This window comes from Chelmon rostratus, chromosome 21 (genome assembly GCF_017976325.1).
Source record: "Chelmon rostratus isolate fCheRos1 chromosome 21, fCheRos1.pri, whole genome shotgun sequence".
NCBI lineage: Eukaryota > Metazoa > Chordata > Actinopteri > Chaetodontiformes > Chaetodontidae > Chelmon > Chelmon rostratus.
Window position 1 is genome coordinate 22,758,787 of NC_055678.1, and position 21,026 is coordinate 22,779,812.

Here is a 21,026-nt window from a genome sequence, read left to right on the forward strand (position 1 = left end):
CCTCAAAGGAAATAATGCAGGACTGAGAGGAGTTTGTGAAAACTCTAGGGGTAAATGTGGGATTTTGCTGTAAAGTTGCTGCACTCCAATAGAGAGACAGGGCAGCGAGACCAACAGCATGCATAGGTCACTCACTATTTCAGCCGCCATCTGGGCTAAGAGAGGCCCTGTTTCAATGGATCACCAGGGGTAAATCCCACTGCTAGAGAGTGCATGACAGGTTTCTGTTGTCTGACTCCCATTAAAAAAGCCGCTTCAAATAACCTTAATGGCAGGATGAAATTGCTGCAACAAATGTTTTAATCGTAGACGGAGCCAAAGGTTAAAATGGCAGGCAGATCTGAGCCTCTCTACATACACTAGTAAAGAGAAAAATAGACCATTTGTGTAACACATTGTAGAAGAGGGGGTGTTCACACCCTGTATATTGCGCATCCTCTGCAGGCGGCAGTCCTTACCTTTCCAATGGAAGGAAACATATAAAAGAGAGCTCTGGGCCTCAGCTAGTGATAGAAGGACATGTCTGTTTGTCAGCAGCAGGGCAAAGTGATTTAACCCTTTCAGTGCCATGGACAGCTCCAAACAGTGTATGTGGACGGATGGAGCAATGCAGCAATCTCCCATCTTGCCCCCAGCACCTGAAACTCCTACCGCCAGCCTACTCCAGCTGGGGAGAGATGCATCCATGTCCACTGTTATGTGTGACGTCACTCACCTGAGTGGAACCCCCGTCAACAAACTACAGGGAGTTCTCCAGTGTGTCAGGTCTGACTGCAGTGAGTGAGGGATTTTCAGCATCTTCAGCAGCATTTTCATCTCTTGTGCTGAACAAATTTGAGGCACAGATGGCTTTACGACCTCTGAATTGTCCCCACGTGTAGGAGCCCTAACGAGCCTTTCCTGCATAGTGGCTCCAATGCCATTTCCGTAAACTGGAAGAAAGTGCGTGGAGCCAGAGAATAGCCACATGGTAGCCGATTGTTCTGGTCCTCTACTCCTGAGAAGAAGAAGCACAGGAATTTTATGTACCTGAAAATGACAGGAATTTGGAATTACATATCTCTCTGGTTGATGGAAGTGAACCAATCACCAGGATGCATGCATTCCAGCACATCTGATTCTCAGCATATGGAAAAGCAGCTGTGTGTGTGTGTGTATGTGTGTGTGTTTGTATGGTGGCCATGTGTTTTTGTGTGGGCATCCTGTGGAGCCACAAAAGTAGAGGCAAAATGCCCAATGGGAGCATAAGCTGACTGGCTGGCAGGATACGGATCTTTAAGGAAAAGTGGTTGGCTCTGAAAAGAGCCAGTGGGAAACTGGAAAACTAATCACTTATCAGAAGGTTGGTTTTTCGATCCCTGGCCTCGGCAGTCTCCTGATGCTGTGCCACCAATGTGTGAGTGTGTGTGAATAGTTAATGCTCGTAAAGAGCAGGTGGCCTAACCGCCATCATGCAAATGTGTCTGTGAATGGGTGAATGCCAACTTGTGTTGTAAAAAGCGCTTTGAGTGGTCGTCAGACTAGAAAAGCGCTATATAAATACAGTCCATTTACCATTTTCCATTTACAGTGGGGGTGAAGGTCTGCCGGGAGGATGTTGCCAGTCTGACAGGCGGGGCTGAACTTCTTCATCTTCACTTGTTGACTGCTTGACGCTGAAGAATATTTGGGAGCAAAGTTCAGGTACTGACAGTGTTATATACTGTACATGAGGACCTGAGAGAGGCAACTGCACAGTGTTCAGTGGTGGGAAAGAAAATCTTCACAATTGCACATACACGCAGTGATAAAGCCAGTAGCGACAGCTCTTAGGGTGCGAAGCCTTTATGATAGAATGTGTTAATTCAACAGCGCTAATTAGATTGAATGTAACATTTAACATAAGGGCCTTCACAGAGGAGATGGTAGTTATTTGCTGTCCCATGGGACCTTTGCACACCATCAACTGCATCCTACAGCAAAGACACAAGCAGGCACACACACACACACACACACACACACATATGCACACCAAAACTCTCTTGTGTGTGTGGATAAAATTAAGACTACTAATAAGTCAGCAGAGGCTATGTCCTTGCTGACGCCAGGTACTGATCTGGGAAATGCCAATGCTGGAAAGTAGAAAAAACAAAAAATTAAAAAAAATTAAAAAAAGAACAAACACAAAATCACCATAAGGGAAAAACTCACTCTGGAATAAACTTAAAGTGTCCAGGAGAAAACTCACCAGAGAAAATCACAGTCAGGCAATGGGAACAGGGAGAGAGGCTGGCGATCACTCAGGAGCGAGACTGATGAGACGAGCGCATCGAGAATAATCTGGTGATGGTTTAAGAAACCGATGATGAGCAGATGAGGAGCAGGTGTGTCTAGTGAGGCTCGCTCCTGAGGAGATAGGACTCGCCTCTCTCTCACACTCTACCTGCTGACAGAGACGAAGGAAAGAAAAACACTGTCAGACAGGGATGAAAAACACAAAAGCAGAATCATGACAAGACGTGTGGCATGGGTATAACGTAGCATTATGGAGTTTTTGGAATATTTCATGCCATTAGCAAGAGACGGCCTGAAATGAATCCTTTATTTCGTCACAACAGAAACTTGGGCAATATCTGCTCAAATATATATTGCATTTCCCTTTTATTCTCAGTGCATGGCTGCATCCCAAATGTCCATTTATTTAGCTTGTTTGAAAAAGCATTCAAAATAAGAAAAGGAATAAATTTCGTTTTTTGAAATGCAGTAAATATTTTTTTCTTTTATGGTGCAGGTTTAAATGTAAAGGGTGATTACTGTAATTAGTAATCAGTTAATCAAAGTTATAGTCAACAGATTAATTGATTATCAAAATAACTGTTAGTTGCAGCCCTACTAAAATATTTGCAGAAGACACATATTTTGATAATATTTGAAAGCAGGTTTTTTTTTTTGTGTGTGAACTTCTTTAACCTCTGATCAGTTTTGTGTGATGAGTTTCAGCATTACACAAATACATGCTTTGTTCTATTTAAAAATAGATGTTACTGACGCTTTTGGATTTTGTTCATCTATATAAAATAGAGTACTTCAGCTTTTTGAAGCTGAAGTACTTTGGTATATCTACAAAGTCACAGTACATGTAATAGTGTTTCCACCACTGTTAAGTTTTGTCTGAGATGCACCAGCAGCTGTGCTGGTTGTTGATCAGCTCAATGTACTCAATATGTTTATAGTGACATTTATTGGTTAAATGAAACTGCAGTTTACATGCAGTCCAGTTCAGATTTAATGGCATATGTACACAAATCTATCAGACTATGCATTTAGCTGAACCATGCTGTACCAGAATTTCTCAGACATAATCAGTTGGACTGTACATCCATATTCAAAGCTCACAAAGAAGGAAAAGGCAACTTGACAGCTGGGCTTGTCTGGGTAAACTAACTGGTGCAGGTTGAAATGTAAAGGGTGATTACTGTAATAGTAGGTTGTTAAAAGGAAGTTTTTCTTTGCCACTGTTGCCAAGTGCTTGCTCATGAGGGAATAGTTGGGTCTCTGCAGATAAAGAGTTTGGTGTGTACCTGCCCTATACGGAAAGTGTCTTGAGACAACTTCTGTTGTGATTTTGGTGTTATATAAATGAAATTGAATTGACTTGAATTGAATTGAATAGGTTTAAATGTCAGAATCAGAGTCAGAAATACTATTGAGCCACATGGGGAAATTGGGTAACATTACAGCTCTAGAATATAACAGCTTCAGTCTAGAATACAAATGTGCCAAAAATAATAATCAAATAATACCAAAACAACAGTCAATTAATGGTAAAATAACTATATTGGCCAGATCAGCAGCTGGTTTTGACAAGGATACAGCCACCACCAACTACTTAGTAGTCTTAACATGCAGTCTTAACTACATGCACACAGACACATATGCATGTGCACACACACGCACACACACACACACGCACACACATAGTGATGAGGTGGTAATTGTCTGAACCACAGCAAAGCCCTGGTTGACAAGTTACACCTTTGGTCTGTCAAGTGTTGGAGTTTCCTCATTGACCATTTCAAAATTAGTAGGTGTTAACAATAGTTTTGTACCATAACTGCATATTCTACAGCCCTCAGCTCTCTAAGGCTATCATCCCTCAGTCACACTCAGGACTCAGGACTGTAAGTCTATATCTGCTGACTCTGTGGGCCCCACCTCAGTCTCGCCTTGTTAATAAGTTGACCTGAAACTAGGCAATTCGTTTCCAAAAACAGCTATTTCTTCACCTAATTTAAGGTATCCGTCGGGCCCACAGCTTAGAGGGTTACACCTGTGGGGTTTAGGTACATAACTGATGTTCTAATTTGTATAGGCTTTGCTCTTTAAGGCTATCACTAGTGTGACAAGGATCACGATATGGCCCATGCCCCAGTGGGTCCACACACAACACACTTGACAAGAAATCAATAACCAGTCCATACTCCACCCAAGTGTCACAGCACAATGGTGCATCACAGTACAATACACAGTACAATACCTGACATTTACCATGAAGGAATGAAACTGGCAAACAACAGAAAGTCTACTGCTGTGAAGCAAATGAAAGAGTAAGAGGAGTTAGTAGATCATTAGAAAAGTTACAGTTAAAATTAAAATAAGTTCTCTTTCAAAAATCTTCCGATAGTGGAAAGTTTTGTTATTGTAACTGCATTTAGAAAAAAATTTGAATCAAACATAGCTTAACCAAGTCATCATGACGAACTACTTCAGTGCACTTTTGAACATTATATAACCATGACAGAAAATTTAACTACAACATTTAATTTCATTTTTCACATTTTGGACACTGACTATCCGTGTTATATCTTGGCCACAATATAGCACACTGACCACATAGCCGACTAGGTGTCAGCCTAGTTATTTATTGCCCTTTTGTCTGTGGTTTGATGTCTTGTGTTCCCAGCTTTCTTTACTGTAACTTCAGCTCTGTTTCTCATGTTTGTCTTACCAGCCTGACGTCTCTCTGGCATCTGCTTCTAGACCTAGATTTCCTAACCTGCAGCTCTCTGCTTTGTGCCTTTTTCTTCTCTCTTCTTTTCCATGTTTGTTTCATCAATCCATTTATGGACTTTCTTCCATTGTCATTGATTTTCAACCCCACCTCCTGGCCAATGCAGGGCTTTGGGTTTGTAACATTTGAAACGAGTGCAGATGCTGACCGAGCACGGGAGAAACTAAATGGTACAATCGTAGAGGGACGCAAAATAGAGGTGCCTTACTTTTCCTGTCTCTCCTTACCATCCATCACCCCTCTTCTGTTACTCCCCTCCTCCTGCCCGGGAATCATATTCACATCTTCTGCAGTATTCCCTCTCTTCCTCGATTCTTTTCCTCTCTCCCACCTGCCTGCTGCACCTTGAACGCTGCATGCCGAACCCTGATCCGTAAGTGTGTGTGACAAAGAGAAAGACAGACCTATTCAGCAGTGTGTGAGTGTGTTGCAGTGTTTTTTGACACAAATAGTGAATTATTCATTGCTCATGCATTGTGTCATTTGTGTTTGTGTCTGTGGCTTGTGCATGGGATGGTTTGGATAGTGTTTTGTTGTGTTTTTTTTTACTTAGAAATCCCCCTGTTAAAAATGAATGCCTTCCAAATGGCAATCAGTGAGCTGCCAGTGTGCTGTACAGTGTCCCATTTTGATGTCACCATTCTCTTCCATGGAGAGTAAAATTCTGTCTGCTCACTCATTTTTCCATATTAACTCACTTGGGTTCATTAAATAGAGAAATCTTGAGGCTTTTGTTGTAATGCTAGTTTTTATCATATCACAGGATTATCTTACCCTGAGAACATTTTCACCTGGAAACCAATAAACTCACTTGCAGCAATCCTGTCTCTTAGACGTTATGTTTATATGCTACTACTATTACTGCTTCTATTCTTTTCCGTTAATATTTTTGAATAAATGTAAATGCTGCCTACATTGTATTCCCTAATGTTTCCATGCCAAAACATTGTGGATGGTGGGTGTAACGTAAAGGATGTTTACTCCAGAGACCAGTGTTCTGTATGTGCATACATATAGGCAACAAAAGCACTTGGTTTAGTTTAGAGGGAAACTGTGGTTTTGGGTAAATGCTTATGAAGTTTTCCCATATTGAACCTAGACCACCATCTTTATTAACCGTAATCAAGGGCTTTAAGCGCATAAACAGAACCATTGAAAAGTGAATGTATTATATTGCTGATTGAACGCCGTTGGAAAACAAATGTACTACTGACGAAATTACATTTTTCACCTCAAAAACTATTCAGGCATATTTTAAGATCATATACTGAAATCGCTGAAAGACTGAGTAACCTTTTAGGGTTTTACAAACTGAAATGTCTGTAGGCATTAATTTCAGTTTTTAAATGTGAATTTTTGCTCATTTATTTTCTCTGATGTTGTTGAATGTGTTTAAACATCAGACATTTGACACATTGCATGTAGCCTCAAATCAAATTGTGAAATATCAGCATAGCATGGAGAATGGTTGTGATGTGGATTATCCATAATATGCACAGTTGTTCCTTGTCTTTTCTTGTGTGTGTGTGTGTGTGTGTGTGTGTGTGTGTGTGTGTGTGTGTGTGTGTGTCGCTCTCACACTAACCACTGTCTGTTTTCTGACAGGTCAACAATGCCACAGCCAGAGTAATGACCAACAAAAAGCTTTCAAACCCTTACACAAATGGTAAGACTTTTGCCTTACTTGTATGTCTTCTAAGCACATTTGCACATCTTCTAATGTGCTGCTCACACAAAAAAGAGTTCAGAGAGAGAGTTCACATTTAATTATTGAAACCAATATTTGTCAAAGAGGCAGTTTATTTGGTTTGAAATATCAAGAAAATAGCAGAGTGAAATCTTTTCTTATTCTGCAGGGACAGGCATTAAAAGGGTGAAAGGAAAAGGGCAGCAGCGAAAGAGACAGATTGGAGATGGAGGGTGGATTTAAAGCAAGAGGAGGAGAATTTGGTAGATGGACAAGAAAGTGAATGGGTAAATGAAAAGACTCAATAAAAAGAGCCTGTATTCATTCCTAAAGAGGAGGAGAAGGTGTGTTTCACTCCATCTCTCTCACAGATGCTCATTCATGTAGATGGATCGAAAGAGTGGTGGAGGGAGAAAGAGAGTGAATGAGGAGACGATGAAAAGTAAAAGAAGGAAAGAGGGGGAGGGGATGGATGAACAAGGGAAGGAATTAAATGGCCAGAACTGGTCATCACCTCTCCTCTACACAGTCACACACACAGACACACACCCCCATTTGGTTTTACGGTGCAGAGAAAGAAAGAATGAGCCCTGAAGGGTTTTCCATTTGTCACTGTCATCAGGCCCCGAGCACAAATCCACGCAAACCGACACATACACGGACATACACACACACACACACACACACACACACGCAGACATACATATACATACAGACGTATTTTCCCCCAACTCATCTGTCTCTCGCCTCTTCTTTCACTTTCTCACTTCAGTCTGCTTTGTTGGCTTCAGCAGTGGTTGAGTAAACAGTTGCTAAAAATAGAAAAAGAAGAATTACAACAACATACAACAATTGCTGTCTCTTGCACGACAATTAATTTCTTATGACTGTAGTATGAGAGTGTGGGGTAAGAAGAAGGGGAAAAAGGAAGAACATGAAGAAGAGTCCCCAGCTGATTGTTCGAAGAGCTGTCAGCATTGAGTTTATCCCTGAGCGTATTTACAGCTGTGATGATTTTCTTTCCCACCACTGTACACTGTACAGTTGCCACTCTCAGGTCCTCATGCACAGTATTTCACAACAGAACCTGAGGTCTGCTTCGGAATTTTTTTCGGCATTGAGCAGTCAACGAGTCAAGAACAAAGTGAAGATGAAGTTCAGCTGCTGTTGAAGCTGTCCCTTTCTGCTCTCTCCTGTCAAGCTACATCCTTCTGGCAGACCTTGATGTGAGGTTTGCCTTGGTGTTGACAACACTGTGTAAGGGGGAACTCCACCGGCCACCTGTCAGTATTGTACATGGCTGCGGAGGAGCTTCATTGAAAAGCAGACATCTTCATGGCACTCTAGGTGAAGGGGGCAGTGATGGAAGCTGGACTGACCACAGCAAAGTCCCTCTGGACCCTTCAGGCCTTCTTCTTCTTCTTTACACACACCTCTCTGAATCCAACAGTGTGCGGCTCAGATTGCTGCACCTCAGACCAACAGAGTGCTGATGTCTTCAGCTGTCTCTGCAATGGCCACTAAGTCGGGGCCCCTTTCGGAGCCTGACCCCAGAGATGTCAACTGACATCGGGAAGGTTATGACAGCTGTCCTGTCTCGCATTAACAACAGTGACTGCATCCAGGAATATGGTATAGCAGACCATGATGCAGCAAAATGGCGGCATGTCTCAGCTTCCCCCTCTTATCAGGTGGTAGCGGCTGGATTCTCCCATATCCCCCAATGGACAAAGCACCACAGCTCACCTGCATGAAGCAGCAGAGGAAGCATAACGGGCAGGGTGAAGAGGCACTCCTGGTGCACAGCCTCACCACTTTTGACATACTCGCTTCAGGAAGAGATGCTCTGCAGTAACTGCTGCAACTGCACCTCCACATGCACCTCCACATTCACCTCCTGCGGAACCACTTTCTCCTCCCCTGTCACAGGGGTTCGACTCAGGGGGCTACAGTTTAGCAGGTATTTGAACCTGCAAGCCCACCAGCTGAGAAGCAGATATGTCATAGTAAAGACAGACAGGAGGGGACAGCTGGGGTGTACATCAACTGTCAGGGTGGCGTGCCCTTAGCAGGACTGTTGTAAATAGACAGACACTTCCTGGTGCAGTCACACAGACACCTGCGGTGTTCATTCCATGGGACTTAATGTCTCACGGTGGTTCCTCCCACAAAGAAACTGAGTTGCACACTTGCTCAGATGTTGTGCAACAGGTTTGGGAAGGTGAGGGTGGATCTGTTTGCCTAACAAGAGAAGAAACACTGTGGGTCTCCATGAATGCGTGACACAACCCTCCACTGAGAGTTGATGTCTTCTATCATCAGCTGTTGCTTAGAGTTCTCTTTTACACATTTCCCCCAGTTTCCCAGGTGGCTTGCCTCTTAGCATTAATTTAAGAGGAGAATCTAGTACAAACACATCTTGGTTTCCCCCATGGTGCAGCTGGTGGCAGGGAAAACATGGAACCTCCCATGGCTGCCAGCAGAAGAGACTCACTGGCACAGCTGGACGGTGAAATCCTCCACCTCCCAGTGATAGGCCAACAGCTCTGTTCCTGGCTACTGAACCTGGGTGCTTGTAAGGTTAGGACTGCCCCCACAGTGGTGCACACCTTGTAGGGTGTAAGACCCCCTTCTACTAACCCATGGTTCGCTGGTAGATGGTCCACTTTTCAGCGTTGATGTGTGGAGAACACAATTCCTATGTTGTGTCCTCTTCCTCTCATGTCAATCTACATTGCCATGTTGTTAGATAATGGTTTGACTCCATCTAGAATAAAAGCATATACTGCAGCCATTTAATTATGCCACAAAGTCTATGGGTAGAGACCAGTTGTTGCACATCCTTGAGCAGCCAGATACTTTTTCAAGGGAATACGGCACATTTTATCACTGGTGCTGTGCGTTCTGGGAGGGTCCGCCTTTGAAGTCGATAGCCCAAAGATGTTATCTATTAAACAGTGTTCCTCCTCGCCCCGACGTCAGCACTGTCATGCTACCTCTCTCTATTAGAGAGGACAGGTGTGGAGCAACTTTCCAAATCCCTCATTTACACCTAAAGTCCAAACAAACTCCTTCTGGTCCAGAATTATTTCCTCCTTCTCACAGAAACAAGGTGGAAGAGACATCTCGCTGACTCTACCCACTGCATGTTCTATCTCAGTATGTTTTGTGTACAGCAACATCAGGCAGACACCACAGTTGTTTCTTAACAGGCACTCACGAGTTATGGTCAAAACAACGTCTGTCTCGGTGGCTGTGTGATGCCATCACACAAGCCTGCAGTGCAATTGGAGTGGAACCTCCACAGGGTTTCTAGGCACACTTCACAAGAGGCTAATCCTCATCCATGGCCCGCCTTAGCAGAATGTCAGTGGTAGACAAAAGGGTGGAGTGTGTACGCTCATCTTCTTCTATCAGTGCGATTTGTCTGAGTCCATCCTGACACCTTCAGTTTTAAACGTGCTAGATGGCAGATGATGTGTTGTCAGATCTAGTGCTCTTATGCATATGCCAAACAGTGCACCTCTAATCCCACCATCTAGGATGAATGGGCCGCATGGGCACCACTATGGTATGTAATCAATATCCCAGCCGCTTTATGACACATTGTTTTTTACAAGGTTGTGAACTGGTTATCAGCTAAATGTTGTTTGCTTATGAACCTTGGTGTCACTCTGGGCATTGATTAAATCAGCTTCACCATTAACCCAGTAGCAACAGCTGTTAGAGGGCTACGTCTTTATGAAGTGAGACCTTAGTTATATACTTATACACTTATATACACTAAAAGAATCTGGAGTTACAGCACATATGATACACATCAATCAAATAAGGAAGACAATATATTAACATATAAATATCAATATAGAAGTCTTCAAATGCTTTGGTGTATAGCGAAAGGTGAAACAGAAATACGGTCATGGATCTGTGGAATAATGCGAAGTTATTTATTCTGTTTCTGTTTTTCATGAAAAATTCTGCATTTTAATGGTATTTCTACCAAATACCTAGTGTGCATTTTGACAGGGCCACCAGTTATGCACATAATTTAATTTTGCATGTTGGCATGTGCATATAAAATGCATAACAGATCAACAAATGGTTACGCCACTAACTGCTAACCATCCTGGTGGCTCATGAACTCTTTCTTTTTCTCAGAGACATCATACCACAGTTACATTTGAATTTCTTTGTCATTTTTTCAATGAATATCTAGGAGACTGGACACTGTTGTATCCAACAGTCGGCACTCATCTGAATTGTTAATTGCAAATGTGGGACCTGTTTATAGAATCACGCATGATATAACTACCAGCCAGCAAACGTTTTGCAAAATCCTGCAAAGAGACATCTTTGTATTGAAGACATACAGCATAATGCCTTGTTGGATGGAGAAATTTCAAAATGGAAAAGATAATAACATAGTGATTCTGGAAATAAGGTTTGTTTTCAAACTCCAGATAGACACAAGTTCATGTAGTAATGCTAACTGTCACACTGTTTTGTGTGTGCATGCGTGTATGTGTGTGTGTGTCTCCTGTACAGGCTGGAAGCTGAATCCAGTGGTGGGAGCAGTATATGGTCCTGACTTTTATACAGGTAAAGAATAAAACAGTTATGAAGGCCAAAAAATATTGAAGAACATATGCTGTAAAATCCTCATTTATACTGCTGAGTCTTTATATCCACCCTTCTTTTTTCATCGTTATTTTCCTTTGTCTTCCTTCCATGTCTTGCAAGTAATGTGTGTGAGCATTCACCTTGTGCATTGGATCAATGCAGAAACTGATAACAGATTTTTCTGTATGTGCATTCCTGGCTGCAGCAATTTATTTATGTATACACTTGAGTATGTGTGTGGGTTGGTAAGGGTGTGTATGCAGCTTGAAGTGGCAGCTTGGTTTCATTTGGTAGAAGTCCTGAGACTGTCCGCTCCCCTTAACTGCTCTCCTTTTTGCTCATTAGTCTGAAATCTGTTCATTCCCAGACAGCTTTACAGCCCTCCTCTAAATAACCACCCTGACAGAGAGAGGCCATCAATCTCTTTTATTTCTCCTTCCCTCTTTTTCTGCTTTTCTCTCTATGTCCCTCCATTGTGCCATCTATCCCCCCATCCTCCAACCAATCCAAACAGCAACTTCAGATGACCTCCTTTAAACCCTGTATCACAGTTCCATGCTCCACTGCCTGTGGATCAGGCTATGTATGTTTGTGTGTGTGTGTGTGTGTGTGTGTGTGCTTGTGTGTATATGTCTGTTGAGGTACACACAGACATGTATATTCAGGAATTTATATTATATGTCTTTAAAGGTGCATAAAAAATAGAAACTGCTCCACCTGTCCAACAGCACATACAAATATGCCTCGATAACAGTACTGTTACACTTGTTAGTCTAACACTAGTACTTTTTTATTGCATTCATTCTTAATCCTTCTGAACCTGAATTTACTTTTCCTATACAGTAAGTAGTACTTAAATAGTAATTATATTTTACCAATCTCTTCAACCTCTCCTCATCTGTAGGAGCAGTTACTTGTTTTGTCTTTGTCTCTGAAAATGACACAGAAACTGATCTAAATTTAAGCCTGTAAAGGGCAAAGGTGTCTGAATTTACGTGGTTCACATCTAAGGTAATATTCACCTAAATTGTGCAACACGATGAAGATGGCAGTATGTGCAGATGCAGCAGCTAGAGATTGCAAGCATGTAGGCCTTAAGACTGTACTTCCAAAAATACACCAACATGTTGATTTTCCAAGAAGGGATAATAATAAACTGGAGCTGGTTTACACAAACCACAAAGGAGCATATAAGGCTTCACCTCTCCCCCACCTTGGTCTTTCTGACCACATCGCTATCATGCTAAAAGGCGTCAAAGTCACCAAACCGGTTCGTTCAGAAAGAGGTATGGGCAGAGGTTGCCATCTCTGCACTTCAGAACTGTTTTGACACCTAAGACCAGGGGTCTCAAATTCAACTTACCGTGAGGCTGGGCCACATAGGGGATTCCACAAAAAAATCCTCAAACATCATTATTAACTGTTTTAGTGATTTCTTCTGAGCATGAAGTGTCCTGAACATGAATGAAACATTGAATGAAGATCATGAACGGTTCTTCTGAACATGGGTTCTCTTGCCTACTTCTTGCTGCCAGAGACTTGACCACACTTCTTCTCATATATGTGTAGACGTGCTTTAAGACTGGCGACCCGGTTGGCTCTCTCATCTCCCTGGTATTTTGCATATTCCTCTGCATGTTTAGTTGAATAATGACGTTTTAGGTTGTACTCGTTGTGTACCGCAACTTTCTCTGTGAAAATAAGACATGTCCCTGTACTCCAGAAAGGAAAACTGCGTCTCCCACTTTTCCTGAAATTGTCTGTGCTCGTCACCAACCTGTCTCTTTACTGCAGGTGTCATTTCTGCTTCTAACTGTAACAACTGCACTGGGGTGGCGAGTGCAAAAAATGTGACTGCTATCTGGCTGTTCATCATTTGCAGCACAGTTGTTACAGGTGTAGAGTGCATGAAGCCGGTGTAGCTTAGTCTAGCGAGAGCTGGCTGAGTGGCCCCGTCGGAGGTCACACTAATATTATACTTTCATATCAAGGTGGGGGCCGCAAAAAATCGTCCTGCAGCAGCAAGCTTGAGACCCCTGCCTAAGACTGTTTAAGCAGGAGGCCACACAAGAAAGATATTAACACCCAGGAATATACAGAGACTGTCACTGTCTACATCACCAAATGCATTGATTGAGCCAGGGCCAACCTGTCCTGTGGCAGGTTTGCCAAGCCAGAGCACAAAAGAGATGGCCTGCTATTTCAAAGACAGCAGAGGCACACAGAGCCTGTGGCAGGGTATCCAGACCATCACAGACTACGAACCCTCAAATGTGCAGCTCAAAGATGTCCTTACGGATATCTTCAACACCTCCTCTGAGCCAGGCTGTTGTCCCCATGTCCTTTAAAGCCACCACCATCATACCTGTACCAAAGAAGTAAACTCCATCAGGCTGCAATGACTACGACTCTGCACTGACCTCCACCATCGTGAAGTGCTTTGAAAGGCTAGTCATGCAGCAAATAAGATCCATCCTTCCTCTTTCCCTGCATCCATTTCGGTGCGCCACCATCTATACTACTGGCAGCACAGTCACACACACACACACTGATCTATGGCCAAAAGACCCTTTCACTTTATCTTGAGTTCAATATTTAGCACCATCTTCCCAAGCAGTTAATATGGAAACTGGACTTCCTGGGCCTTAGCACCTCTCTCTGTAATTGGTTGCTGGACTTTCTCACTGAGAGATGATAAGCAGTACAGGTCGGCAACAAAACATCGCACTGAGCACAGGGTCCCCCAAGGATGTGTGCTCAGTCCTCTGCTCTTCACCGTGCTGACCCATGACTGTACACTAAATTGCAGTGCCAATCATTTCATAAAATTTGCAAATGACACGACTGTGGTGGGTCTCATCAGCAACGATGATCAGACAAACAACAGGAATGTGATGAACCAATTGGCCATGTAATGCAGAGAAAACAATCTCTCCCTAAATGTGGCAAAAACAAAGGAGATTGTTATTGACTTCCAGAGAACCCAACACTGACCACCAATGGTCTGCTGTGGAGAAGGTGAACAGCACTACATTTCTGGCTGTGCACATCATTGCAGGACCTTTTCTGGACAAACAACACTGCATCACTGGCCAAGAAAGCCCAGCAAGAGCCCTAGCATCCATCATGAGCTGTTTTCACTGAGCCACCTTTGAAAGTATCCTGACCAGCTACATTACTGTATGGTATGGGAGCTGCACTGCCTCCAACCACAAGACTCTGCAGCACATGGTGAATAAAGCAGGAAAGATCTTTAGTGTTGGACTATCCTCCCTCCTGGGTATCTACTACACCCACCTCACCTGCAAAACAATCAGCACTGTGAGTGACTCAACCAATCCCTCATACAACCTCCCTGGTCTCCTGCCACCTGGGAGAAGGTACCAGAGTCTCTGTGCAAGCTCCACCAGTAAAAGTAAAAGCTTTATCCACCAGGCTGTTGAGATGGTGAACTCTCTTCCCTCTGTCCCACTTCTCCTCTCTGGAAAGCTGCCATCCTCACAGATGCAGCGACTCCTCCAGCTCCCACTAACGGTTCTAGTTTTCGTATCAATGTTGGTCATAAAGTCTGTTCAACCCATCTGATCTATGACCAAAAGACCCTTTTGGACCCTTTTGGACATGAGTTCATGCAACATCTATGGTACCACCAGATAAATCAACAGCGCAGACAAGGCCCCTACACCAGGGTGCCACCTGACACAGCTGCCTGGACGAGGAGGTGCAGTGTGAGAGGAGACCGAAGCGAGGCAAGCAGTCAAAACCCCAGCCGGCAAGCACTGATGTCAGTCCTACTAGCCAACATTTGCTCCCTGGACAATAAAATGGACTACATAAGACTCCAGCTAACCTCACAGTCTAACCTATGACCAGCACACATGTGTAGAGGAGTCCTCAGACTCCTGTGTCTGAATACAAAGAGAAGTGAATTGAAGATGTCACTGTTTTGAAATCCACTTGCTCTAACCAGAAATCGTGGCTGACAGCTGAGGTCTGTGCCCTGCTGAGAGAATGTGACGCTGCATTCTGATCTGGGTGGCTGAGTGGATCTCAGGACAGCAAGGGCTCAGCTTTCCCATGCCATCAGGAGAGCAAAGTGCCAGTATGCAAAGAAAATTTTAAATTATTTCTGTGATACCAGGGACACTAGACACATGAGACAGGGCATCCAGACCTGAAGAGACTACAAGAACAGAGGGCAGTGACACCCACCTCCCTGACACATGTAATGATTTCTGTGCATGGTTTGGACCTCTAAATGACACTGTTAGGCATCATTTACTTTCTCTTGAACATGTACATAACAAAATATACTTTGACACTTCATACCTATCCATCATCACCGCTGTGCCTCCTATTATCCTATATTTCACCATATTTAAATACATTTAGATACAGGCATGTATACACAGCATTTCTAGCACTTCTATTTTATTATAGTAGTACAACTTACAGTATTTCTTTTTTATTTCTCTTCTATTTTATTTTACTTTATTCAGCTTTTCTTTGTGAAGTGATTCTCAAGAAGCTTTATTATAAAAGTCTAATCAGATGTTGCATATTTATTTTTGCCAACTTGACCGTACTGATGGGTTAAGATGAGTGAGTCAACACTCAATTGCAGAAAATTCTGAATCACAGCAACCATGGGAAGTCCTCAAGCATGCAGCCAAAAGTGTGAACAGAAATTATTAGGCTGACTTCTCAGTGAGATTATCTGTGGATAGATAAACACACACACAGTTACACACTCAACCAAATGCCTGTAACAAGTAATCCAGCTCTGGTCCTCATATGCATAGAAATAGCAAAAAACACACACTCAGACATATTTACTCTGGCTTTCTAATTTATGAGATGGTCATGTGTGGAGTGGTCTTAAATGCGCCATTAAAGTTTGCCAAGCCTAACCGACACCTTATGTTTCCCTTTCTCCCAGCAGGAGGGACTGATGAAAAACAGGAAAAACTATATGACAGAAAACATTCAGACATGCCAATATTCTATCTACCCTCTGCATTAATCCTTTCCTTCATACCCTCTTCTCATTATTTGAATATTTTTTGTGGCTCAGGTCTACTGGCATTTGTTCACCCATAAATACAAAATGCATTTTGTATCCACACCTCCACCCTGTGTGGGATTGGGAATTCTTCTGGAATAACTATGAGTGCATTTAATTTAGTTTTGGGTGAGAGTAAAGCAGGATGTAAAGTGAGATGTAAGGGTAATTAATCACATTTTATCAGACGGCTTTTCCAGCACCCATCAGCTGAATCGGCCTCCATAAATCCTAGCCAGTTGACAGTGCACTCAATCTCCATTGCTGGGCTCAGCTACGGGTTTATTGTGCACAAATCCCATTCAGAAGAATGACAGATGACCTCCACATCCATACACACCCAAGATCACATACTCATGAATTCCTGTCTTAAGGTACACATCTTAGAATGTAAATATAGACGTACAGTCTCACTGGTACATTCACACTCAGGTTTGCACCAAAAAAATGAAACACAGATAGTTATACACAGCTACACTCTCATAGACACACATACAAATACGAAAATGTAATTGCTGCCTGGATTATGTTGGCAGTATTTCTTGATTTTGTGAAGTGCTATGTTACCCTTACCCTGCGGAATTTGTGGGGAAATGGTCGAGCACAATGATGGGCCTACAAAGCACAAGACTGTGATATAACAAGGGTTCAAGATTAGGAGGAGATTGTGGTGTCATTGAGTTAAAATGTTTTTTGCTTTAGACAGATAGTGTTAACATTTTGTGACTGTCCAGATACTATTAACTGACAAAGTTTATATATATTAACATGTATAATAATATATAATAATATAATATATATTAATGAAAAAACATTCTGAAATATAATTTCTGGGAGATAGGGTTAGATTCATTAACTGAATTGACTTTGCCTTTCTTTGTGTTAAACTGTTATTTCATAATAAAACATACAAGCAAGGGACATGATTATGCACCCTGAATTGTAAGACAGGCATTCAACATATGTCACTGTTTTACTCAGACAAGTTAGAAAACATTAAACAAAAATACTTTACTTTTATTTTTTTAACATACAATGAACTAAAGACAGAAATAAAAGGCATATATCTAGTAGTAGCCTCTGTTAAATAAAGTCAGGTACAAACACACACACAACATAATACGCTGAAGCTTGATAAACTCTGATGCAAATGTAGACCAGAGAAAGAGGTGTGTGTGTGTGTTTGTGTGTTGGTTGGGGGGGTTGCATGGGCATGAAGGACAATGAGGGAAATGTAATACTGATTGATTGACTGTGTCCTCGACTGAATATATGCATAGCAGAACAAATGTGCATTTCTCTGCATGTGTGTGTGTGTGTATGTGAGTTGGTATATGCAGAGCTTGGCAGAGCAGCTCTGCAGAACACAACAAATAAGATTAAAATGCAAAAAGGAAGGCAGGGAAGTAACAAGGCAAGCAGATCGGGTCTTTTAACATATGCTGAAAAATTTGCAAGTTGGAAGGGCAACATTGAATCAATTCTGGGCTTTGTCATATTGGCGCACCATCATCGGTCCAAGGCTGGCAGGTTCACTGTCAGTTATTGACCCCACTTAGACAATATCTGCTGGGATCTCACACACCCAAATCACATGCTGTATCAGCATGTCTGCTGTTTCTTTGGCTGAGGGGAGTTTGGTTAAGGCAGGGGTGTCCAAACTAAAAAAGGACTAAAAAAGGACTGCGGCCCGCAGTCCTTTTTTAATTGGCTCACAAGAATTTTTTAAACAGAAGAGAATATGGCCCGCTCTTGAAACTTTTGATTGAGTGTATTGCACTTCTTAGTTTTAACGGCAGGGGGAGCTACTGTTGAACAAGGCAGCTGCCTCAGAACAATCACAGAACAAATTTACCCAGGGTTACCAAACATGGCAGAAACTCAAGGTGAAAGCTTCAAGGCAGCATCACAGCTCTCAGTATCTACAGTGTTAGTCTGCAGTATCCGTGTGTTATTAAGCATGCATGCACATAACTAGTATGCAGGTAAACGTGTGACAAATATCAATAATGCCGCATCAGTTCTGTCACTACTCCACTTTTGCGCAGCACTTTTTTATATGCGTGTTTCTTGCTAACACGCAAAGTACACACTGCTGTGCAGAGCGCACACACTGTGCAAAATCAGATGATCTCAACTGACGCAGATTTGATCGATCGCTCCTTGATCAAAGTGACATTTAGACAAGAACATTTATTGTTCTTTCTCTGTACTGTGGGGATCACCATTCTGACTAAAATGAAATCTGAGGGCTGTTCTGAGAATGAGCTGCCAACCCTATTTCTGAATAAATCAATAGAAATTCATTTATGGAAAGTTGTGATGAAGGTAGTCAACTATATAGCATATTGACCAACTTTGAATAGATTTTTCTAACTTTTATACACTGAAGGTGAGGCTATATACCTCACCTCTAGAAAGTGGCCCAGCCCCACCTATATTTTTCTGTATGTGGCCCTCAGTGAAAAAAGTTTGGGTTAAGGCAACGAAATGAGCGAAAAACCAATCCACAATGGTTATAACAGTGCTTCTCAAATGGTGGGGCGCCTGTGACCCCAGGGGACATGCTTTTTTTTGGCTACAGTAAAGTGTAATTGCACATCCACTACAGTAGGCGGCAGTGGTGTTCTCATTGTCAGAGTATGCACAGGGAGTATTAGCTCTGTTGTGTATGTTTTTGGAGTTTTTTTTTGCACAGACATGCAACACAGCACAGAGAGGGAGATATTAAGTGCAGTAAACAAACCCTCAAGAGACACCAAGGAAAATATTTAACAGGGATGAAAAGAAAGGTGCAGAGAGACGGAGATAGTGAGACAATTGAAAGTCACCAGAAAGCTAAGACGAGGAAATATGACCAGCGTCTGTAGTGCTTGGCTTCACTGTGTGTAATGTAATCAAATTTTTTTTTCTACAGGGACAGCACACAAAAAGACATTAATCCTGTACAACAAGAGAATATGCATTGTGCCAGGTTATAGCAACTTGCTAATTTCCACCTGTAGTCCCTGGCAGGTTGATGGAATAATACATACAGAAAAATTACAAAAAAAAAGTAATTGAGACGAGGAAAGCCAGGTGTGTTGACTGTGTCTAACAGTGTTGGCAGTGGACAGCATGAAGCCAAATAAATAAGGCGTCACTTAAAGACATCATATTGTAATCAGCTGAAAAAACACTTGAGTTTTTTATACTATTTATAGTTGTGGTGGAGAGTGTGTGGGGGAGCACGAAATGTTTTCTTCTTCCTAGGGGAAGCGTAACAGAAAATAATTGAAGGCACTGGTGTTACCCTAAATATATTTTAACTTTTTAGAACTTGCCTTTACTAGGCTTAAACTTTTGTTGCTGCTCACTCTGCCACTCCAGTGGATGTCATCATTGTCACATTTTAGTGTATCTGCTCAATGAAATTAATATAACTCACACTAATATTATCCAACCTCACTTGTAATGTAGCATGTAGATTTGAAGACTTGTAGTGTGATGCATTAAACACAGTGAGGCCTACATACACACACACAAAAAGCTGCAAAAAATGACAAATTACTCAGTTACAACTATGAAAGTTACTTCTCTAAATAACACAATTCTTTAACTGTACTATTATTGTTATCATCACTCCAGCCAGCATCACAGCTAATTCTCACACACCACTTACATTAGCTGATAAGTTTGTGCATGTATGAACATGTGCGTCCTCAGTGTGTGTCTCCCTCATGTGTATATAAGTGGATGTTGTTGTTTCTTTGCTTTATGGGTCCACTGTCAGGCAGAGGCCCTGCCATGATTCATGGGTTATTACAGTGCTGCTGTAGCATGCGCAAGCCATAGTTCATCATCAGATTGCATTCATATACATCACACCACTAACAACTTGCATGAACACATGTCCTCATGCTCATATGCATATACACATACTGAACCTCTGCTGGAACACATGTGTACACACAAAGAGGACTGAATATATGTATATCTGATTAGGAAAGAAAGAAAATGGGGGAACAGTTGATCATTTAGTCACTAATTACCAATAGATAGGGTAGAAGATCTCTATCTATCTAGGGAGAGAGATGAGAGAGACAGAGTGTTTATGTTTTTTGAGCACTGAAGGTGGAGCATGTTGTGTTTTTCTCTGCTGCTGCCCACAGTAGTTGTGGTCATCCATATCCAGGTCCTCTCAGAGGCCTGAAGTTGCTTGGAAGGTGACACAGTTTATTTGGAGTTTAACTGGAGTCCTTTTAAAGCATCCATCTGCTCATGTTTACAGCTCACAGGTAATCAGTGGAAAAAGTTCTGTTCTGTCTTTCATATGAATTATGTATGCAGTAGCATGCAAAATATTCAGTTTTTTTCTAAGCAAGTAAAAGATTACCTGATTTGCAAAAGACAATGTTTAAGACAATACATTTAAGCAGTATTACTTTTTTATTTACATCATTTATAATATCAAAATAACAAAGCAGGAAAAGGACTTGAAGAAAATGTTTGGGCACCCTGCATGGTTATTATTTAGTAACACCCTCTCTAACAAGCATCATAACTTGTAAGCACTTTTTGTATTCAGATAAGAGTCTTTCAATTCTTGTTCAAGGGATTTTCACCCA

The 21,026-nt window shown here is 42.0% G+C and overlaps 1 protein-coding gene across 2 annotated transcripts in view; it reads left to right on the plus strand.

Annotated features, from left to right (window-relative positions):
* rbfox3a (RNA binding fox-1 homolog 3a) overlaps window positions 1-21,026 on the plus strand; it is an 85,857-nt gene that overhangs the window by 49,692 nt on the left and 15,139 nt on the right. For both annotated transcript variants that reach the window (XM_041962553.1, XM_041962554.1), the window contains exons 4-6: window positions 5,157-5,249; window positions 6,656-6,716; window positions 11,283-11,336. In XM_041962553.1, the coding sequence (XP_041818487.1) occupies window positions 5,157-5,249; window positions 6,656-6,716; window positions 11,283-11,336 (208 nt within the window). The remainder of the gene's footprint in view (window positions 1-5,156; window positions 5,250-6,655; window positions 6,717-11,282; window positions 11,337-21,026) is intronic.